This window comes from Theropithecus gelada, chromosome 19, assembly GCF_003255815.1.
Source record: "Theropithecus gelada isolate Dixy chromosome 19, Tgel_1.0, whole genome shotgun sequence".
Taxonomy (NCBI): domain Eukaryota; kingdom Metazoa; phylum Chordata; class Mammalia; order Primates; family Cercopithecidae; genus Theropithecus; species Theropithecus gelada.
The window spans coordinates 18466784-18488690 of NC_037687.1; the positions used below are offsets into that span (position 1 = coordinate 18466784).

The 21907-nt window shown below is 56.9% G+C and overlaps 2 protein-coding genes across 3 annotated transcripts in view; both read right to left on the reverse strand.

The window, feature by feature from the left end:
• The window catches only part of GDF1 (growth differentiation factor 1), a 25235-nt gene extending 4251 nt beyond the window's left edge, over positions 1-20984 (reverse strand). The window contains exons 1-6 of the mRNA XM_025369231.1: positions 20664-20984; positions 18242-18401; positions 10863-11043; positions 6090-6251; positions 5186-5333; positions 4874-4983 (exon numbers count right to left, since the gene is read on the reverse strand). The gene's annotated coding sequence lies outside the window, so the exon portion shown is untranslated. The remainder of the gene's footprint in view (positions 1-4873; positions 4984-5185; positions 5334-6089; positions 6252-10862; positions 11044-18241; positions 18402-20663) is intronic.
• CERS1 (ceramide synthase 1) overlaps positions 1-21579 on the reverse strand; it is a 23845-nt gene extending 2266 nt beyond the window's left edge. Inside the window, exons 1-6 of one of the 2 annotated variants that reach the window (XM_025369232.1) lie at positions 20664-20928; positions 18242-18401; positions 10863-11043; positions 6090-6251; positions 5186-5333; positions 4874-4983 (exon numbers count right to left, since the gene is read on the reverse strand). In XM_025369232.1, coding sequence (XP_025225017.1) covers positions 4874-4983; positions 5186-5333; positions 6090-6251; positions 10863-11043; positions 18242-18401; positions 20664-20912 — 1010 coding nt within the window. In that variant the 5' untranslated portion in view covers positions 20913-20928. Of the gene's footprint in view, positions 1-3908; positions 4984-5185; positions 5334-6089; positions 6252-10862; positions 11044-18241; positions 18402-20663; positions 20929-21412 lie in introns of those variants that run through there. The other variant, XM_025369233.1, reaches the window with a different exon arrangement.
• Positions 21580-21907: the final 328 nt, after the last annotated feature.

The following is a 21907-nucleotide window of genomic DNA, read 5'->3' on the forward strand; positions in this document are numbered from 1 at the left end:
TTTTTTTTTTTTTTTTTTTTTTTTTTTTTGAGATGGAGTCTTGCTTTGTCGCCCAGGCTGGAGTGTAGTGGTGCAATCTCGGCTCACTGCAACCTCCGCCTCCCAGGTTCACACCATTCTCCTGCCTCAGCCTTCCAAGTAGCTGGACTACAGGCATTCACCACCATGCCTGGGGTAATTTTGTTTGTTTGTTTTTTGAGACGAAGTCTCGCTCTTGTCCCCCAGGCTGGAGTGCGATGGTGCAATCTTGGCTCACTGCAACCTTTGACTCCTGGGTTCAAGCGATTCTCCTCCCTCAGCCCCCCGAGGAGCTGGGATTACAGGCGCCTGCCACCACGCCTGGCTAATTTTTGTATTTTTAGTAGAGATGGGGTTTTACCATGTTGGCCAGGCTGCTCTAGAACTCCTGACCTCAGGTTATCCACCCACCTCGGCCTCCCAAAGTGCCTGGGATTACAGGCATGAGCACCGCACCTGGCCAATTTTTGAATTTTTTTTTTTTTTTTTTTTTTGAGACGGAGTCTTGCTCTGTCACCCGGGCTGGAGTGCAGTGGCCAGATCTCTCAGCTCACTGCAAGCTCCGCCTCCTAGGTTTAGGCCATTCTCCTGCCTCAGCCTCCCGAGTAGCTGGGACTACAGGCGCCCGCCACCTCGCCCAGCTAGTTTTTTGTATTTTTTAGTAGAGACGGGGTTTCACCGTGTTAGCCAGGATGGTCTCGATCTCCTGACCTCGTGATCCACCCGTCTCGGCCTCCCAAAGTGCTGGGATTACAGACTTGAGCCACCGCGCCCGGCCAATTTTTGAATTTTTAGTAGAGACGGGATTTCACCTTGTCGGCCAGGCTGGTCTCAAACTCCTGACCTCAGGTGACTCGTCTGCCTCAGCCTCTCAAAGTGCTGAGACTTACGGGCGTGAGCCACCATACCCGGCCGAGATGGCCTTACTTTGATTGACACCTTTCAGCTTCTATCCACCACTGTGGGGAAAAGAGAGTCAGAGGGAGGTTAGAGAGAGAGAAGGATGATGCAGTCACTTTCTAGATGTTTCTTCGTAGATGAGGAGAGGGAGACAGAGGAGACGGGGCCCCCTGAGGTCTTGCAAGTGTTTTGCCCCAAATTGCTGTCAACACTGATATGCTGGTGTTCCAGAGAGGGAGTCTGGGGTGAAACTGGGGGCTGATTTGGGATATTTTAGAAGATGCTGGAAATGTCAAACACGGGAGATGGAGAATGGCACTCGGGAGCTCTGTGGGTAGGAGAGAAATGTGGGAGTCGGTGTGGATGAAGTGTGGGCAGAGAAACGGCCCCAGAAGAGGAGGCCAGCCAGGAGGCCAGAGAGGCAGAGTAGGAGTATAGGGCAAAGAAAGGGCTTCGCCGGGCGTGGTGGCTCAAGCCTGTAATCCCAGCACTTTGGGAGGCCGAGACGGGCGGATCACGAGGTCAGGAGATCGAGACCATCCTGGCTAACACGGTGAAACCCCATCTCTACTAAAAATTACAAAAAAAAAAACTAGCCGGGCGAGGTGGCGGGCGCCTGTAGTCCCAGCTACTCGGGAGGCTGAGGCAGGAGAATGGCATGAACCCGGGAGGCGGAGCTTGCAGTGAGCTGAGATCCGGCCACTGCAGTCCAGCCTGGGCGACAGAGCAAGACTCTGTCTCAAAAAAAAAAAAAAGAAAAGAAAGGGCTTCAAGGGCCAGGCACAGTGGCTCACACCTGTAATCCCAGCACTCTGGGAGGCCAAGCCAGGCGGATCACCTGACCCTAGGAGTTCGAGATCAGCCTGGGCAACACAGTGAGACCCCATCTCTACAAAAATAGTGCGGTGAGTCAAGATCTCACCACTGTACTCCAGCCTGGGTGACAGAGCAAGACTCCGTCTCAAAAAAAAAAAAAAAGAAGAAGAAGGAGAAGAAGGGGAGGGGCCCTTTGGGGTTAGCACCGAGAGCCACAGGGCAGCTGGATAGGAGTGCTCTTGGGATGGGGGGAGGAAGACTGGGTACAGCTGGGTTTGAGCAGCACCCAGGAGGATCTAGGAATTCTGTTCCAAGGGAGGGGAACAGGCTGATGAGGCCAGTGGTGGAGAAGAGCAGAGAGAGAGCGCATTCTCTCCTGGGTTGAAATGTCCTTGAATAGGCAAGCTGGGTGGACATCCCTAGCCTCAGGGAGAGGGGGACTGTCGCTCACTGTAGCAGCAGGTGGACGCCCTCACCCGGCCACTCCTGCTTTCTTGGGGACATGTTGGCCAGATTATCAGTGCAGGAGATGATGACGATGATGGGGACAGCTGGTGTCCAGGAACCCTCGGGAGGGAAGATTCTCCTACATGGGCCAGACATTGGGGCTGAAGTTCAGTTTTCTATTTTTATTTTTTGAGACAGGGTCTTGCTCTGTTACCGCAGCTGGGGTGCAGTGGTGCAGTTGTGGCTCACTGCAGCCTCAACCTCCTGGGTTCAAGCCATCCTCCAGCCTCAGCCTCCCAAAGTGCTGGGATTACAAGGTGTGAGCTGCCATGCCCAGCCCAGTTTTTTAGACACTGCAGGGGGGTGGCAGGTGCAGCAGAGGTGAAAATGGGGTTTACAGAGCTTTGGTGCAAGTCACCAGAGTCAGAGAGAGGTGAGAGTCTCTCAATGGATGGCTGGTCCTGGCAGCCCCTAAGAGGGCAATGGGGGCTTTGGACAGAGGGGCTGAGTCGTGACAAGGACGTGGGAGTGACCACAGGAAGCTACGGGTGTCAGTGTAGGAGAGAAGGGTACTGGCTACCCACATCACCAGGGGTCCCATGAGGGCCATGAGGAGGACAGGGAATTCAGAGGAGGGAGTACAGATGAGGGGATCCTGGCGATGAGGCTGCTCAAGAAGCAGTAATGGGGTGAGATGGGGTGAGGAAGAGATCAAGCCAATTAATTGCTCTCTGATTTGCTTCATGCCTCCCGAGTTATCTAAAAGTGGTTCTCAGTCTTGGTTTTCTGGAGTTCCGATCCCAATTGAATTTTCGGAACCAGGCAAAGTGGCTCATGCCTGTACTGCCAGCACTTCGGGAGGCTGAGGCGGGCGGATTGCTTGAGGCCAGGAGTTTGAGACCAGACTGGGTAACATAGTGAGATCCCATCTCTACAAAAAAATTTAAAAATTAGCTGGATGTGATGTGGGTGCCTATGGTTCCAGCTACTTGGGAGGCTGAGGCGGGAGGATCACTTGAGCCCAGGAGGTTGAGGCTGCAGTGAACTATGAGCCAGTGCACTCCAGCCTGGGAGCCTGGGCGACAGAGTGGAACCCTGTCTCTAAACAAACAAACAACAACAACAAAAAAAAACAAAAGAAAAAGAAAGAAACAGGCTGGGTCAGTGGCTCACTCCTGTAATCCAAACACTTTGGAAGGCTGAGGCGGGTGGATCACTTGAGGTCAGCCATCACCACCTTTGGAAGACACCTTGGGGAGACCTTGCTGATCTCTGGAAAATTCCCGACTCAGGCCGGCTGCAGTAGCTCATGCCTGTCATCACAGCAGCTTTGGGAAGCTAAGGCATGTGGATCGCTTGAGCCCAGGTGTTTGAGACCAGCCTGAGCCACATGGCGAAACCCTGTAAAAAATACGAAACTTAGCACAGCGTGGTGGTGCGTGCCTGTGGTCCCAGCTACTTGGGAGGCTGAGGCAGGAGGATCACTTCTTGGGTCGGGGAGGCAGTGGTTGCAGCGAGCCGAGATCGTGCCACTGCACACTCCAGCCTGGACGACAGAGTGAGACCTTATCTCAAAAAAAAAAAAAAAAGAATTCTCGACTCATGCTCAAAGGACAGTAAATCTAACACCCTCCAAAGGAGGCTCCTAATGCCGCATCTGCCAGATCCCATGTGACCCTGCCCCAGTCCCACTCAGTCAACACCAGCTCGAGCCAAAAGTCTTGAAGTCTTGAGTCATCTTTGATTCTTTTATTTCTGTTTCATCTACACCCAAGGCGAATCTGGTGGGTTCTCCCTTCCAAACAGGGTGGGGGGTCTGAGGCTCCTCTGCCTGGCTACAGCCCCGGATGTGTTAAATGTCTGCATCTCGCACCTCCCATTGCAAAAAACGTCACGGAGCTCTGAGCCACTGCTTCCCTGAAACCATCGTTCCCAGGTCACTGATGGCCCCCACTGGCCAAATCAGAGGGCCTGGCTGGTTGGCACCTTCCAGAGCCTTCCACAACCTCCTGTCCTGGCCCCTGCTCAAACACTCCTCACATTGCCTGTGAGACACTGCACACCCCGACCCTGCTTGTCGCCCAATTCGGCCTCCGTTCATCCCTGGCCCAGGCGCCCGCCTGCCCGCCCCAGGCCTGGGGCTGTCTCCTTCCCCAGGACTCCCTCCTGGGTTGGGCTGAGTCCGAGCTCCCAGCCCCAGATCCTGTTTGGCTGGGCAGTGGGCTCCCCTGCCAGACTCGGAGGCCAGGATGTCTCAGCCCAGATGGAGCCTGGGCTCCCTCTGTGGCCCTGGGCATTCCTTCCTCCCCAGCCCCACTGCCACCGGCTCCAGTGGGGACATGGGTGGGAGGATGTCGTCCAGCCTGGCCAACAGCTGCTTCTCACCACCCACAGGGCCCCAGCTCGTCCACTGCAGCCACACCAGCCACTAGGCCTGGCCCTCAGTGTCCCCACTGCTGAGACCCTGCCTGCCCCTCCCCAGCCTCTCCCTCCCCTTCCTCACTGTCCTATCCTTCAGGGTAGTGGCCACATTGTCCACGTCTTTATTGCAGTCTCTGTTTTGGAGTAGGCTTGGGGGGCAGCATCCGCGTCGGCCTCATCTGCTGCTGGGTCTTGGGGGCCTGCCCATGAGCATGCTCGGACAGGCGACACTAAAGGAGGGAACGCGGGGTGCGGGCCCCTCCACACTCACTCGGCTTTGCTGGGCTTCAGGCTTTGGGCCTCGGCCACGTCGTACTCCCGCAGGTCCTTCAGCTCGCGCACCTGGCCTGTCAACACCTTGGCTGCAAACGCCACGATGTACTGCGAGAGGGGAGGGGAGGTGCTGGTGAGAAGGAAGCCTCCCTCGCCACCGCCCTGCTGACAGCCGTGTGCTCCTGTCCCAGGCCCTCCACACAGGTTGTCTGCCACCTAACGTGCCCCTCTCCGAACCTGCCTGAGGAGGGGACAGGGATGGGGACAAGGACGGGACCGCCACTGTGGAGGAGGGCTGGGGACGACTCACCAGGAACCAGTAGAGGTTCATGAGGGTGAGCAGCAGCAGAAGCGCATTGAAGAAGAAGTAGAAGGGGATGTCAGGCACCGCGCGCAGACTGCAGTGACAAGTGGCGTACAGGACCTTGAGCGGGAACCAGTAGAGGCGGAACCAGAACCTGTGGTGGGAGGAATCGGGAGGCCGTGGGTGGAGGGAGACCACCCAATGCCTGTCCTGTCCCGTCCTGGACCCATCCCTGTCCCCTTTCCCCATCCTTGCCCACCTCTGCCCACCTGTCTCGTCTCCTCCTCTGTCCTTCTCCTACCCTGCCATGCCCCGCCCACCTCGCCAAGGCCCCACCTCCTTCCCTGCCCCGTCCCTCCCCTTACCTGCCAGGCCCCACCCACCTCACCAAGGCCCCACCTCCTTTCCTGCCCAGTCCCTCCCCTTCTTTGCCAGGCCCAGCCCACTGCACCAAGCCCCCACCTCCTTCCCTGCACAGTGCCCCCATTTCTCTGCTACATCTTGCCCACCACACCAAAGCGCTACCTCTTTCTCTGCCTAGCCCTACCCCAACCCTGCTTGGCCCCACCCCTGGCTTGCTCTGTATTAGTCTAGCTCCTCCCTTTCCATGCCTGGCCCAACCCACCTCACCAGGCCCCTCCCATTCCTGGATCCACCCATCTCACCTGGCTTCATCCCTTTTTCTGCCCAGCCCCACTCCTAGCCCAATTGGCCCCACCCTTGTCCAGTCCTTTCCTGTATAGCCCCGCCCCTTCACAGCCCCACCCAAATCACAAAGCCCCTCCCTTGCCATGCCACACCCACCTCACCGGGCCCTGTCTCCTTCCCTGCCTGGTCCCGCCCCCTTTCTGACCACACCCACCTCACCAGGCCACACCTCCCTCCCTTCCTAGGGCTCCCTGCCACTCACCAGCTGAAGCCGAAGCTGAGGCAGCCCAGGTCTGCTGCCAGGGCATGCAGCCGGTGGTAGGAGCCACCGCGGGACTTGAAGTAAATGTTGAGCTTGGTGAACTCAAGCTGCACGTCACTGATATCGTGCAGGAAGAGCACAAGGATGCCCACATTGTGGTACCTGGGGGAGCAGCAGGTAGAGAGGAGAGGGCGGCTCACATTAGGGGACCTCCACTCTGCACTAAGGCCCCCAGCACAGAGTCCCTGGGCTATACCTCAGGCTCCCCATGGGCCTCTCCAAAGCCACCTTTCCTGGCTCGCCTGCCCTGCCCATCTCCCCTTCCCAGGATGCCCTTTCCTCACTGAACCCCACTTAGCTGTGCACCCCCCAACCGGACCCTCATCTTCCCTGCCTCAGTGTCCCCATGCGGCCCAGGGGGCTCCGTGTAAGTTTTTCTTTTTTTGAGACGGAGTCTCGCTCTGTCGCCCAGGCTGGAGTGCAGTGGCCGGATCTCAGCTCACTGCAAGCTCCGCCTCCCGGGTTCACGCCATTCTCCGGCCTCAGCCTCCCGAGTAGCTGGGACTACAGGCGCCCGCCACCTCGCCCGGCTAGTTTTTTTTTGTATTTCTTAGTAGAGACGGGGTTTCACCGTGTTAGCCAGGATGGTCTCGATCTCCTGACCTCGTGATCCGCCCGTCTCGGCCTCCCAAAGTGCTGGGATTACAGGCTTGAGCCACCGCGCCCGGCCCCGTGTAAGTTTTTCTTTTGAGGCAGGGTCTTGCTCTGTGGCACAGGCTGGGGTGCAGTGGTGTGATCCGGCTCACTGCAGCCTCAAACTCCTAGGCTCAAGTGATCCTCCCACCTCAGCCCCCGGAGGAGCTGGGACTACAGGGGACCAACACCACACCCGGCTAATTTTTTTAATTTTTAGTAGAGACTAGGTCTGGCTATGTTGCCCAGAATGGCCTAAAACTCCTGGGCTCAAGAGATCCTCCCACCTTGGCCTCCCAAAGTGCTGGGATTACAGGCGTGAGCCACTGTGCCTGGCCTTGGAAGTTCCTTGCTGGCCCCTCCTCATCTTGGTGACCTTTGACCCTCTGTGACCCCCCCCAACTCTCACAGGCCTGGGCCACTCTGTGTCCAGATCCTCTATGAGCTTGTCCCTCACTTTGGACATCACCACCATAGTGAGACTTCCAGGTCTGGATGTCGATGCAGGAAAGGCCTCTGCCCCAGCCCATTAGGATCCTTTTTTTTTTTTTTTTTTTAACTTTTTTTTTTGTTTTGAGACAGAGTCTCGCTCTTGTTACCCAGGCTGGAGTGCAATGGCGCAATCCCAGCTCACTGCAACCTCTGCCTCTCGGGTTCAAGCAATTCTCCTGCCTCAGCCTCCCGAGTAGCTGGAATTATAGGTATGCACCAGCACACCTAGTTAATTTTGTATTTTCAGTAGAGATGAGGTTTCACCATGTTGGTCAGGCTGGTCTTGAAGTCTTGACCTCATGTGATCTACCCGCCTCGGCCTCCCAAAGTGTGGGATTACAGGCTCGAGCCTAACCGCGCCCAGCCCCATTAGGATCTTAATAAGCCTGAAGACCATCCCCTGTCCTTCTGCAGAGTCTCCACCTGACAGATGCGCTGCCCGAGGGGACTGGATTCACCCTGGACACAGGGAAGTGTCTCTCACCAAGTCCCTGTTCCTTGCTCTGTCTCCCAACAGCTCCTGGATTCCTGCCACAGGTCCTTTGCACGTGCTGTCCCCAGGACCCAGCATGCCAGTGCCTGACGTTCAGCACCTCCCTTCACTCCTTTCAGTCTCTGCTCATCTGTCACCCCCAGACCAACGCACCTACACCTAACACATCTGCAGCCACAGTTTTTTTTTTTGGAGACACAGCCTCGCTCTGTCACCCAGGCTGGAATGCAGTGGCGAGATCTCGGCTCACTGCCACCTCCGCCTCCCGGGTTGAAGCGATTCTCCCGCCTCAGCCTCTTGAGTAGCTTGGACTACAGGCACCCATCACCATGCCCAGCTAATTTTTTAATTTTTAGCAGAGACAGGGTTTCACCATGTTGGCCAGGTTGGTCTCGAACTCCTGACCTCAGGTGATCTGCCCACCTCAGCCTCCCAAAGTGCTGGGATTATAGGCATGAGCCACTGCACCTGGCCTTTTCTCCATAATTCTTATCACCTTCAAATGAACTGTTCCTTCCTTCCTTTTTTGGTTCTATCATCCGACTCTGCCCTCTAGAGAGCCTTGTCTGATAGAAGTTTCTAGAACTATGGGAATGTTCTAAACCTGTATTGTCCAACATGGGAACCACCAGCCACTTGTAGCCAATGAGCCCTTGAACTGTGGCTTGTATAGCTGAGGAATGGAATGGGGGCTTTTAAAAATTATTTTTTAAACTAACCAGACGTGGTGGCTCACACCTGTAATCCCAGCACTTTGGGAGGCCTAGGCAGGTGGATCACTTGAGGTCAGGAGTTCCAGTCCAGCCTGGACAACGTGGTGAAACCCCGTCTTTGGCTGGGCGCGGTGGCTCAAGCCTGTAATCCCAGCACTTTGGGAGGCCGAGACAGGCGGATCACGAGGTCAGGAGATCGAGACCATCCTGGCTAACACGGTGAAACCCCGTCTCTACTAAAAAAATACAAAAAACTAGCCGGGCACGGTGGCGGGCGCCTGTAGTCCCAACTACTCGGGAGGCTGAGGCAGGAGAATGGCGTGGACCCGGGAGGCGGAGCTTGCAGTGAGCTGAGATCCGGCCACTGCACTCCAGCCTGGGCAGCAGAGCGAGACTCCGTCTCAAAAAAAAAAAAAAAAAAAAAAAAAAAGAAACCCCGTCTCTACTAAAAATACAATAATTAGCTGGGTGTGATGTCTTACACCTGTAATCCCAGCTGCTTGGGAGGCTGAGGCAGGAAGATTGCTTGAACCTGGGAGCCGGAGGTTGCAGTGAGCCAATATCATGCCACTGCACTCCAGCCTGGGTGACAGAGCAAGACCCTATCTCAAAAAAATAGGTAAATAAATAAATAAAATAAAGTAGTTTTAAAAATTTTTTTCTTTTTGAGATGGAGTTTTGCTCTGTCGCCCAGGCTGGAGTGCAGTGGCACGATCTCGGCTCACTGCAAGCTCTGCCTCCCGGGTTCATGCCATTCTCCTGCCTCAGCCTCCCGAGTAGCTGGGACCACAGGCGCCCGCCACCACGCCCGGCTAATTTTTTGTATTTTTAGTAGAGACGGGGTTTCACTGTGTTAGCCAGGATGGTCTCAATCTCCTGACCTCGTGATCCGCTCGCCTCGGTCTCCCAAAATGCTGAGATTACAGGCATGAGCCACCGCACCCGGCCTAAAAATTGATTTATTAGAGACAGGGTCTCCCTATGTTGCCCAGGTTGAACTCAAACTCCTGGGTTCAAGCGATCCTCCTGCCTCAGCCTCCTAAGTAGCTGGGGGACTGCAAGCATGAGTCCCTGCTCCTGGAGTTTTACTTAAGTTTAATTAAAGTTGAAAGGGCTGCCTCTTTGTTGCTCTATATCTGTGGGCCATGGCTACTCCATTATCGCAGTTAGGGCGGCTAGTCCCATAGAAATAGTAGATGAGGCCGGGCGCGGTGGCTCAAGGCCGGGCGCGGTGGCTCAAGCCTGTAATCCCAGCACTTTGGGAGGCCGAGATGGGCGGATCACGAGGTCAGGAGATCGAGACCATCCTGGCTAACACGGTGAAACCCCATCTCTACTAAGAAATACAAAAAAATAGCCGGGCGAGGTGGCAGCGCCTGTAGTCCCAGCTACTCGGGAGGCTGAGGCCGGAGAATGGCGTGAACCCGGGAGGCGGAGCTTGCAGTGAGCTGAGATCCGGCCACTGCACTCCAGCCTGGGCTACAGAGCGAGACTCCGTCTCAAAAAAAAAAAAAAAAAAAAAAAAAAAAAAAAAAAAAGAAATAGTAGATGAGCAGTGTATTTCATTTTAAAGTTTCTATCAGCCACATTTAACAAGAGAGGGAAAAGAACAGGTAATATTAATTTTAATAAAGGATTCCAGTTAATTCAACATATCCAAATTATTGTCATTTCAATATGGAGTCAAGATAACAAGGCCAGGCGTGGTGGTGCACGCCTGTAATCCCTGCACTTCAGGAGGCTGAGGTGGGAGGATCACTTGAGCCCCGGAGGTCCAGGCTAAAGTGAGCTATGGTCACGCCACTGCACTCCAGCCTGGGTGACAGAGCGAGACCTTGTCTCAAAAAAAAAAAAAAAAAAAGAGAGAAATAAAAGGGTGGATAAGATGCTTTCACTCTTGTTTGTATACGAAGGCTTTGAAGCCGGGGTGGAGTTTATGCACACAGCACGGTGAGGTTTGCACAGACTCCATCTGAAAGGCTCAGTGATGGCCGTGGTTGGCTCTGGAACATCAGGGTGCATCAGCTGCGTTCACAGCCGTGCCCCCATTGCTTGGGCATGGTAGGTGCTCAGGAACTCCTGCGTGTGTGACCTGGTTGGTCGAGGGCAGCGTCGGAGGAGCTGGGTGGGTGAGTGGGGTGGAGTGGCTGTGGCTCTCAGGGCCTGTTTCACTCCATCCCTGCGGAATCTCCCTCAGGAATCTCCAGGCCCACATTCCCTCCTCGGCCTTCCTCCCTCTGGCCTGTGCCCTCGTCGGACCCCTGAGCACTCCGACCTGATGTGATCCCCTCCATGGCCGCCTCTGTGCCCTGCGGCAACATCATCAGCCTCCGCACTGTGTGGGCTGTGCCTCGGCCCCCTGCCACCCAATCCTGTCCTTACCGGAAGGCGTAGGAGGAGACGATGAGGATGAGAGTGACCACGTGATGGAGCAGCATGACCACCGAGTCCTTGCGCCAGGTGTCCATGTACAGCGTGGCGTAGATGGAGTGGCCATAGAAGCTTCCCTGGAGCAGGTAGGCGGCTGCGATGTCCCGCGGCACCGCCATGCCCGGCGTCCAGTCTGGGGAGAGCCAAATCTCGCAGTCAGGGGCCTGAGAAGCCTCTAGACAACCCCACCATGACCCAGTGACACCCTCCAAGCCACACGTGTCCTCCCAGTACCTGGGTAACCATGCGTGTCTGACTGCTGGCTTTCCATTCCCAATTATTGTTATTATTATTATTTTTTATTTATTTTATTTTATTTTTTTTTGAGACGGAGTCTCGCTCTGTCGCCCAGGCTGGAGTGCAGTGGCCGGATCTCGGCTCACTGCAAGCTCCGCCTCCCGGGTTCCTGCCATTCTCCTGCCTCAGCCTCCCGAGTAGCTGGGACTACAGGCGCCCGCCACCTTGCCCGGCTAGTTTTTTGTATTTTTTTAGTAGAGGCGGGGTTTCACCGTGTTAGCCAGGATGGTCTGATCTCCTCACCTCGTGATCCGCCCGTCTCAGCCTCCCAAAGTGCTGGGATTACAGGCTTGAGCCACCGCGCCCGGCCTTGTTGTTATTATTTTTTGAGAAGGAGTCTCCCTCTGTCATCCAGGCTGGAGTGCAGTGGAGTGCAGTTGCGCGATCTCAACTCAGCTCCCTGCAACCTCCACGTCCTGGATTCAAATGATTCTCCTGCCTCAGCCTCCTGAGTAGCTGGGACTACAGGCGCACGCCACCAAGCCTGGCTAATTTTTTGTATTTTTACTAGAGGTGGGGTTTCACCGTGTTAGCCAGGATGGTCTCGATCTCCTGACCTCATGATTCACCTGCCTCGGCCTCCCAAAGTGCTGGGATTACAGGCATGAGCCACCGCGCCCGGCCTCCTTCCCATCTTTACCTTAACAGGCCCCTGCCTTGTGGGTGATCTGGGCCCACTCCCTGAAAATCCCCGGCCCTGACAGAGGCGGCTGCCCACAGAGTCTTGCCGTGCCTGGGCGCACCATGCCGCCAAGCGCGGGGTCTCCCACCAAGCAGGTCCTGCCTCACCTTCCCCTCCTCCTGCTTCCTGGTGCACCTGACCCCCACACTCAGGTGATGGGGGACATCCCAGCCCACCCCACCACGTCCCCCTCCTCCTCTCCTCAGCCACATCTCCAGGACTGCCAGACACTAAAGTCAAGGGCTATGCTCTGGACAGGCACGGTGGCTCATGCCTGTAATCCCAGCACTTTGAGAGGCCAAGGCAGGAGAGTTGCTTGAGTCCAGGAGTTCGAGACCAGCCTGGACAACATGGTGAGACACTGTCTCTGCAAAAAAATATATAAAAATTAGCCAGGTGAGGCGTTGTATGCCTGTAGTCCCAGCTACTCGGGAGGCTGAGGTGGCAGGATCACTTGAGGCCTGGAGGGAGGCAGAGATGGTGGCGAGAGCTGAGATGTTGCCACTGCACTCCAGCCTGGGAGACATAGCCAGACTCTGTCTCAAAAAACAAAAAAACAAACAAACAACAACAACAACAAAAAACAGCGGGAAGCCATGCTGTGCTCTGCCCACACCAACCTGGAACTCTCTGGGTTGCTCCCTGTTCTCTGGCCACTCCCTTTCTGCAGACCCCCAAGACGGACCCTCCAGCCTCCATCTGCGGCTTCCTGGCCCCTGCCTTGGTGACCTGCCCTGCAGCCCAGCTGCCTCCAGATGCCCCCATGAACCGCCTCTGCGACAACTTTCATCTCAGCCTCACCCCTTCTGCAGCCGAGTTATGCTAGGACCCCCATCCAGGTTCCCCTCTTTGGTCAGTGCCACCCCCACCCCGGTCCAGGCACTGCTGTCTCCTGCCCACATCTCCCCAGCGATCCCTGGCCCCCGTGACTGTTTGTCCACTATCCTCACTCAGCCCTGATGGCCGTGTACACACAAACGGTCACTATGACCCAGCAAGTCCACTAGGGTTGAGAATGGAAAACAAGGACTCAAAGAGATACCCTGTGCACAGCAGCACACAACCAAAAGGCAGACACAACCCGAATGTGCATCAATGGATGAATGACGAATAGATAGGTTACCTCCACACAGTGGAATACTATGCAGCCATGAAAAAGAATGAAGCACTGGCCGGGCACGGTGGCTCAAGCCTGTAATCCCAGCACTTTGGGAGGCCGAGATGGGCGGATCACGAGGTCAGGAGATCGAGACCATGCTGGCTAACACGGTGAAACCCCGTCTCTACTAAAAAATACAAAAAATTAGCCTGGCGAGGTGGCGGGCGCCTGTAGTCCCAGCTACTCGGGAGGCTGAGGCAGGAGAATGGCGTGAACCCAGGAGGCGGAGCTTGCAGTGAGCTAAGATCCGGCCACTGCACTCCAGCCTGGGCGACAGAGCAAGACTCCGTCTCAAAAAAAAAAAAAAAAAAAAAAAAAAAGAATGAAGCACTGATCCATGCTACAATGTGAGTGAATCCCAAAAACATGATGCCGAGTAAGAGAAATCAAACACAAAAGGTCACACAGTGTGAGACTCCAGTGATCTGAAATGCCCAGAACAGGCAAAGCTACAGAGACAGGAAGCAGATTGGTGGCTGCCAGGGGCTGGGGTAGAGGACTGGTGAGTGACTGCTAATGGGGATGGGGTTTCCTTTTGTGGGGGATGATAATGTTCCACAACTAGACAGAGGAGGTGGTTGAACAACACTGTGAATGGACTAAAATCTGATGAACTATTTGCTTTAAAATCGTTAATTTTTGGCCGGGAGGCAGTGGCAGGTGGATCACCTGAGGTCAGGAGTTGGAGACCAGCCTGGCCAACATGGCAAAACCCAGTCTGTACTAAAAATACAAAAATTAGCTGGGCATGGTGGCGCATGCCTGTAATCCCAGCTACTCGGGAAGCTGAAGCAGGAGAATCACTTGAACCCAGGAGGTGAAGGTTGCAGTGAGCTGAGATTGTGCCATTGTACTCCAGCTTGGGCAACAGAGCGAGACTCTGTTTCAAAGAAAAATAAACAAATACTTAAAATGGTTAATTTTTTTTTTTAAATTGTGGGCCGGGCACAGTGGCTCACACCTGTAATTCCAGCACTTTGGGAGGACGAGGTGGGCAGATCACCTGAGGTCGTGAGTTCAAGACCAGCCAACATGGAGAAACCCCATCTCTACTAAAAATACAAAATTAGCTGGGCATGGTGGCGCCTGCCTGTAATCCCAGCTACTCGGGAGGCTGAGGCAGGAGAATCGCTTAAACCCGGAAGGCGGAGGTTGCAGTGAGCCGAGATCGTGCCATTGCACTCCAGCCTGGGCAACAAGAGAGAAACTCCGTCTCAAAAAAAAAAAAAAAAAATGTGGCAGATTTATATGGCAAAAATTTATCATCTAAGCCATCTGTTAAGTACACATTGTTGTGCAACCATCACCAGCAGTCATCTCCATAACAATCTCCTCTTCCCCAACAGAAACTCTGTCCCCATTAAACAGTCTCTCCCCATCCCCCTCCCCCAGCCCCTGGCAGGCCCCCAGCCCACTTTCTGTCTCTATGAGTGGGATGACTCTAGGAACCTCATATAAGTGGAATTACATAGTATTTGTCTTTTTGTGATAGGCTAAAATGCCTAATTTCAAGTTATATAAATTTTACCTCAATAAAAAATGCAGGCCAACTGAGGTGGCTCACGCCTGTAATCCCAGCACTTTGGGAGGCCAAGGTGGGTGGATCACTTGAGGTCAGAAGTTCAAGACCAGCCTGGCCGACATGGTGAAACCCCGTCTCTACTAAAAATACAAAAATTAGCCAGACATGGTGATGCACACCTGTAGTCCCAGCTACTCAGGAGGTTGAGGCAGGAGAATCGCTTAAACCCAGGAGGTGGAGGTTGCAGTGAGCTGAGTTGGTGCCACTGCACTCCAGCCTGGGCAACAGAGCGAGACTCCATCTCAAAAAAAAAACAAAAACAAAAAACAAAAAACTAGCCGGGCGAGGTAGCAGGCGCCTGTAGTCCCAGCTACTCAGGAGGCTGAGGCAGGAGAATGGCGTGAACCCGGGACGCGGAGCATGCAGTGAGCCGAGATGGCGCCGCTGTACTCCAGCCTGGGCGACAGAGCCAGACTCCATCACAAAAAAAAAAAAAGAAAGAAAAAGAAAAAGAAAAATTGGGTGAAACTCTGAAATGCCCTGATCCTCTGCATCCTGACTCTCCAGAAACATCCGAGCCTGAGCTTTCTCCCCTGGCCACCTCGCTGGATCTGTTGCCCACCTTTCCAACAGAGGCCCCCCCACCCCTCCTGTAGACTTACCTCCCCACAGGATAGGGGGGATGTCCTGGCTTAGTTCAGGGATCTCAAATCTCCTCTCCCTCCTTTTGTTTTTTGAGAAAGGGCCTCACTCTGTCACCCTGGCTGGAATGTAGTAGTGCAATCTTGGCTCACTGCAGCCTCGACCTCCCAGCTTCAAGCAATCCTCCCGCCTCAGCATCCCCAGGAGCTGGGACCACAGGCACGCGCCACCATATCCAGCTAATTTTATTTTTTAATTTTTTGTAGAGATGGCGTCTCACTATATTCCCAAGGCTGGTCTCGAACTCCTGGGCTCAAGTGATCCTCCCACCTTGGCCTCTCAAAGTGCTGGGATTCCAGGAGTGACCACCGCGCCCGGCCTGTCCCACCTCTTCATACTTGTGTCCCACCTACTGTTGGGTCACTCAGTGCAATCCCTGCCTTGTCTCCATCCCCGAATCCAGAATCTTGGTCTCCCCAGTCAGCCCCCATCTCACAAGACCCTAGCATCATCCTCACCCTCTTCCCTTCACACCACCTCTAGGGTGGTAGCAAATACTATTAGCTCTGCCTTCTAAACGTTTCTAAAATTGGCCACTTTGTTCCCATCCCCTCCCCTCAGCTCAATCCTGGTGGGAGTCCCTTCGGGCTCCAGCTCCTGCTGTCAGCCCCCTCCTGGACCCCTGGGGTAGATGCCCAACCCGGGGTGACATCCCTCCTCTGCTCCCAGCCCACAGGTAAGTAACGAAACCTGACGGTGGCCTCTGAGGCCTGGAAGGCATGGCCTCCATTCACCTGAACAGAAGTCCCTGCCTCTCCTGCTTGCCCCAGGCACCTCCAGGCCCTCACTCAGTCCCCTTCAGTGGGACCACCCCATCCCTGCTAAAAACTGCCCCTCCCCACCTCCCCAACACAGCACACTGCCCCTTCTCTCCACGCAAGTTTTCTCATCCACACTTACTGATGTTGATAGACTGTGTACTTCACTGTCTGTCGCCCCTGCCACACGGCCAGCTTCATGAGGGCACAGGGCTTTCTCTGACCATTCCTAGCTGTGTCTCAGCGCTGGCATACAGTAGGCGCTCAATAAATGAACATGGAAATAATCAGCTAACTTGTGAGTATCACTTCCAAAAAGCAACTAAGGCTGGGCGAGGTGGCTCATGCCTGTAATCCCAGCACTTTGGGAAGCTGAGGTGGGTGGACCGCTTGAGGCCAGGAGTTCCAGACCAGCCTGGCCAACTTAGTGAGACCCCATCTCTACCAAAAAATACAAAAAAAAATTCACTGGGGGTAGTGGCGCACACCTGTGGTCCCAGCTACTCAGAAGGCTGAGGTGGGAGGATTGCTTGAGCCCAGGAAGTCAAGGCTGCAGTGAGCCGTGATCGCGCCACTGTACTCCAGCCTGAGCAAAAGAATAAGACCGTCTGAAAAAAAAAAAAAAAGAAGAAGAAGAAGCTAGAGGCAACTCCATGCCCGAAATGTTAAGAGAGGCCGGGCATGGTGGCTCATGCCTATAATCCCGACACTTTTAGAGGCCGAGGCGGGCAGATCACCTGAGGTCAGGAGTTTGAGACCAGCCTGGCCAACGTGGTGAAACCTCGTCTCTACTAAAAATGCAAAAATTAGCCAAGTGTGGTGGTGCACACCTGTAATCCCAGCTATTCAGGAGGCTGAGGTAGGAGAATCCCTTGAACCTGGGAGGTGGAGGATGCAGTGAGACGACACCGTGCCATTGCACTCCAGCCTGGGTGACAGAGTGAGACTGTCTCAGAAAAAAAAGAAGTTAGGAGAGTTCAATCATGGGTCATTCGTCTAAAAGGAAAACTGAGCAACAGCTAACACCTCCCCTCTAGGCGATCAAGGTATTGCATGGGAAAAGTGGCCCCATAGGTGGCACATCCACTGTACACTCTGGGCTCTGTGCCACCAGGAGCCCTCTAGGCTGTTGCCATCGCATGGCAGGAAACAGCTATCCCGTGTGTCCCTGGCCCACAGCCCTGGTGGTCCTCACAGGGCAGAGAAGCTGCAGCCCCCTCTGCCCCCATTACAGATGGGGTTTCCTCCATCAGCCTGCCCAGTGGCGATGCCGACCCTGCCCTGCATTCTCTACCAGGACAGGTCACAGAAAGCATGCCACAGTCACCTCCCTGCCCAGCCCACCCCACCCAGAACTCAGGCCACATCCATTCCAATCAATTGGACACAGCCACTTCTTGTCATCTTTTTTTTTTTTTCCCCAGAAAGGGTCTCGCTCTGTTGCCCCGGCTGGAGTGCAGTGGCATGATCTCAGCTCACTGCAACCTCCACCTACTGGGTTCAAGCAATTCTCCCACCTCAGCCTCCCAAGTAGCTGGTACTACAGACGTGTCCCACCACACCAGGCTAATTTTTTGTAGAGATGGAGGTCTCACCATGTTGCCCCAGCTGCTCTTGAACTCCTGTGCTCAAGTAATCCTCCTACCTCTGCCTCCCAAAGTGTTGGGATTACAGGTGTGAGCCAGTGAGCCCAGCCCACTTCTCATTCTCATCATCTTTGTTTTTTGGAAATGTCACCCAGGCTGGAGTGCAGTGGCAAGATCTCAGCTCATTGCAACCTCCGCCTCCCGGGTTCAAGCGATTCTCCTGCCTCAGTCTCCCAAGTAGCTGGGATTATAGTCGCCCACCACCACACCCAGATAAGTTTTTTTGTATTTTTAGTAGAGATGGAATTTCACTGTGTCAGTCAGGATGGTCTCGATCTCCTGACCTCGTAATCCACCCACTTTGGCCTCCCAAAGGGCTAGGATTACAGGCGTGAGCCACTACGCCCGGCCCTCTTCTTCTCTTTTGATAAGAGACAGGTCTCACTCTGTCTCCCACGCTGGAGTGCAGTGGCGTGCTCATAGCTTCCCTTGATCTCCAACTCCTGGGCTCCAGCCATCCTCCTGCTTCTGCCTCATGAGTAGCTGGGACCACAAGCACCTGTCACTGCCTCGTGTCTTTGTGTTTTAAGCAGAGCCCTCCCGGCCATCCCCTCAGGGCCCCTACCGTAGAAGACAGATGGTGGGTCGTGGAAGAAGGGGTAGTCGGTGCCAAACAGCAGGTAGGCACTGTAGCTCCAGCTGCCCAGGTAGAAGAGAAACTTCCAAGCACTCTCGGGCATCTTGGCGGCATCTCTGGGCTGGAGGCGGCACCGCTTCGCCAGGGGCTATGGGGGAGAAGACGGGCGGGCAGCCATTGGTGCTGGGGGCCAGAGACGACTCCTCCAGGGTGGGGAAACTGAGGCCCAGGGACTCTCCAGGCCGGGCAGCACTGGGAAGGCCCGTCCCCCATGCCCACAGCCACCTGGAGCATAAACAGAGCCCACAGGCACCTGCCAAGGCTAAACTTAGTGCCCAGCTGTCCAGCTGGGGCGGTGCTGGGAGGGGAGTGAGGGAGGAGGCTCCGAGGGGAGAGGAGGGGAGCAGGAGGGCTCTGAGGGCCAGGAGGGGGACACTTGGGCTTACGGTGAGGGAGACAGATGGATGCCTCAGCCCAAGGGAGTTAGGCTGGTGGGGGTGACCCATGAAGGGAACATGGAAGGGTTATATGGGGGCATCTTGGGAAACACAGGGAGCCCCATGGGACCGACACAGAGGGGAGAGGAAGAACTTGTGAGGAAGTCGCCCCCTCAGTGGGGGAATTTGGAGAGACCGGAGTCTAGAGGGCTGGGAGAGACTTGGGGGAAGGTGTGGTGGGGACATGGGAACTTGGGGACGATGAAAGGGGAGGAGGGGCTGGAGGGAGAAAGAGGGGACAGGACGCAGAAAAGGTGTCACAGGCGAGCTATGACCCTGAGGGGGCAAAGGGAGTGCAGAGGAAGCTCCTGGCTCCAAGGCAGGGGTTAGGGAGTCTGGTGGGTTGGGGGGGTGTCAAGCTCCCTGGGGGCGGGGCTCCAGAGCTGCCCGGCCAAGCCCCGCCCCTGGACAAGTCCCGCCCCCTTCCCAGAGGCTGAGGGGGCCGGAGCCCAGAGCACCCAGCAGTTGTCATGGAGACAGCTGGAGCCCGCTCCGGTAACCCCTGGCAACCAGGCTGCTGCCAAGAAGATGAGCTTTGGAGCACCCGGCAGCCCCTCCACCCATTCTTGAGGAAGGGCGAACCTCGAAATGGGGCAAGCACCCCACCCAAGCTGGGGAGGGCCCCCGGGCTCCGCCCTGGTAGTCTACCAGCGGCCACATCCTCCTGTCCCATGGGGGTGGGGGGCCGCATGCCCTCTTGGGCCTCGGGTTTCCCAGCTGGAAGTGGGGAAGAAGGCAGGGGCAACAAGCAGGATAAAGACCACTGCGGACCCAGGAAGGGGCCCTGGACAGCCCTGTCTCCCCCTTCCACAGCAAGGGGGTGGCTGGGGTCTCTCCCCCATGTGGGTGATATGGGGAAGGGAGAGAGGAGAGTGGCAGTCAGACAACAGCCCATCCTCGACCTCACAAGGGCCAGCCTCTTCCCGGCCAGCAGAGAAAGGCCCCTTTGTTGGCGCTGGGCACACTGTCCCTGAACCCTCCAGCCAGACGGGCGGGGTGACACCAGCTGGTCCACGGGGGTGTCCAGGCCAAGCTAAAGGCCCAGACACCTTCCAACCAGCTCCTGCCACAGCGACCCCTCCCCAGGGAAGGGAGAGGGATCAGGCGCCAATGTCACCACCATGGTCACTCCCCAGCAGGGGTGATGGTCTCAGGAGAAACTGGGGAATTCTGCTGTCGCCTCTTGGAGGCAGCATAGTCCAACCCTGAAGCCCTGGGCTCCAAGGGAGCGACCACTGGAGTGGCCAGATCGCCCAGGCCTTTGCCATCCCTGGTCGGAGGGTGGCGCTGACCTCAGACAGGCACAAGGCAGCGACCGGGCAGCTCCTGCCTCTTCCCGATTGCAGCGGCCAAGCCGGCCCCGCCGCCGCACGGACCCCGCAGAAAACGGGCAGCGGACCTCGCTCAGGGCCAGGGCGCAGCCCGCATGGCAGGGACGCGCATGGCGCAGGCCGCGGTGCGCCGAGCCCTCCCTTTCCCGGTCCTGGTCTTCTCAGTGTCTGGCTCGGCCCTGCCGGAAAGAGCGCTTGGTGGCCGGAGCCATCCACTGCGCGGGGCCCCCTGGTCCCAAACTGACCGGAAAGGGCCGTGCCTCGGTCCCTCACGTCTCAAACATCCCACCTGTCTCGGGCCCCCCATGTCCCAGACTCACCCCAGCCCGGCCACACCCCCGCATCCACCCGGTTCCCCCACGCCGCACTGACTGAAGGGGACGCGAGGCGGCCCGAGAGACCCTGTCCCGGGGCTTCAACGTCCTGGGCCTCTCCAGCCCGAGGCCCCCACCCACGTTTCGGCGACCCCTTCATCCGCAGCAGCCAGCAATGGAAGAAAGGAACGCGCCGGCGGCCCGAGGTCCCCGGTCCCGGCTTCCCCCAGTACGGGGTCCCCTCGTCCCGGACCCCCGCCACACTGACCCGAAAGAGGCGCGCGGTGGCCGCGGAGCGCAGCGCGGTCCAGCCCAGAGCGCCGAGCGCCAGCAGCAGCAGCTCGGGCGGCGCCAGGTGCGCGTGCTCAGCCAGGCCGCGACGCGCCAGCCCCCAGCCGCAGTCCGTGCAGCCCCGCGCCGCCGCCAGCGCGCTGCCCCAGCCGCGCCGCACTAGCTGCGCGTAGCTTGGCATGGGCTCGGGCCCCGTCGGCCCCGCCACGGGCTCCGCCGCCGCCATGCCGCCCGCTCGCCCGCCGTCCCCCTCGCCTGCGCCCGCCCGCGGTAGCCGCCGGAGCCGCGCGCCCCGCGTCACGCGCCGCAGCTGGGCCGGGGGCGCGCGGGCGGGAGAGCGGAGGGCGGAGGGGCGGGACCGGCGCAAGCTCCGCCCCGCTGGGGGCGCGGCTGGGGGGCGGCCAGCGGGGACGTGGGGCGCCCTGAAGGCGGGCCCGCGCCCCTGCCCGTTTCCCAGCAGAAAAACCGAGGCACGGGGAGGCGGGGGCCGGAGCTGGCTGGGGGCCCGTTTGACCTGGATCCCGAGAGACTCCGCACACCGCCGTGTCGCGCCCCCATGCCTGCCCCACGCGACCCCGGCTCCCCCACCCCACCACGCCGTGCCCGTGACGGGGGGCACGGGGGACACTAGCAGGCAGTCCCCTCGGCCGGCGACTCCTGCTCCTCCCGGCCCTCCAGCACGCCACGCCGCTCCCGCTCCATTGCCGTGGCCCGCTCGGACCTCACCGTTCTCAGAGCCCTCGCTGCTCCTCAAGGACCCGAGGCCTGGCACGCCTTGGCACAGTCTTGGGACCATCCCGTGGCCTTCCTGCATTCAGGAGGCGTAGCCTCAATGAAACATTCTCATTCTTCAAAAGAAAACGGCCCACGCCAGGGCGTTGGGAAGCGCACCTAGTGGAGACGCAGCCCTCTGCCCTACACCAGGAGCTTGACAATGGGGTTCCAGCCTGGACGCGGGGACCCTGGGCACTTCCCAGGCATCTTCTTCTGGAGGTCTGCAGAGCCGGCTACTGAGACAAAGGTGTAATGGGGGTTGCTGAGATTAGGGGGTTCTCTGAGGGTCACTTGCTGCTCTGTGACCCTGGGGAACCCCAGGGGCCTCCCCAACATCAGGTTAATACAGGAGTTGCAGAGAGGCTGCAGGAGTGGGTGCCAACGCGGGAGAGACTCCCAATCTGGATTGACTATGACATCATTGGGACCACCATAAGTGACTTTCCA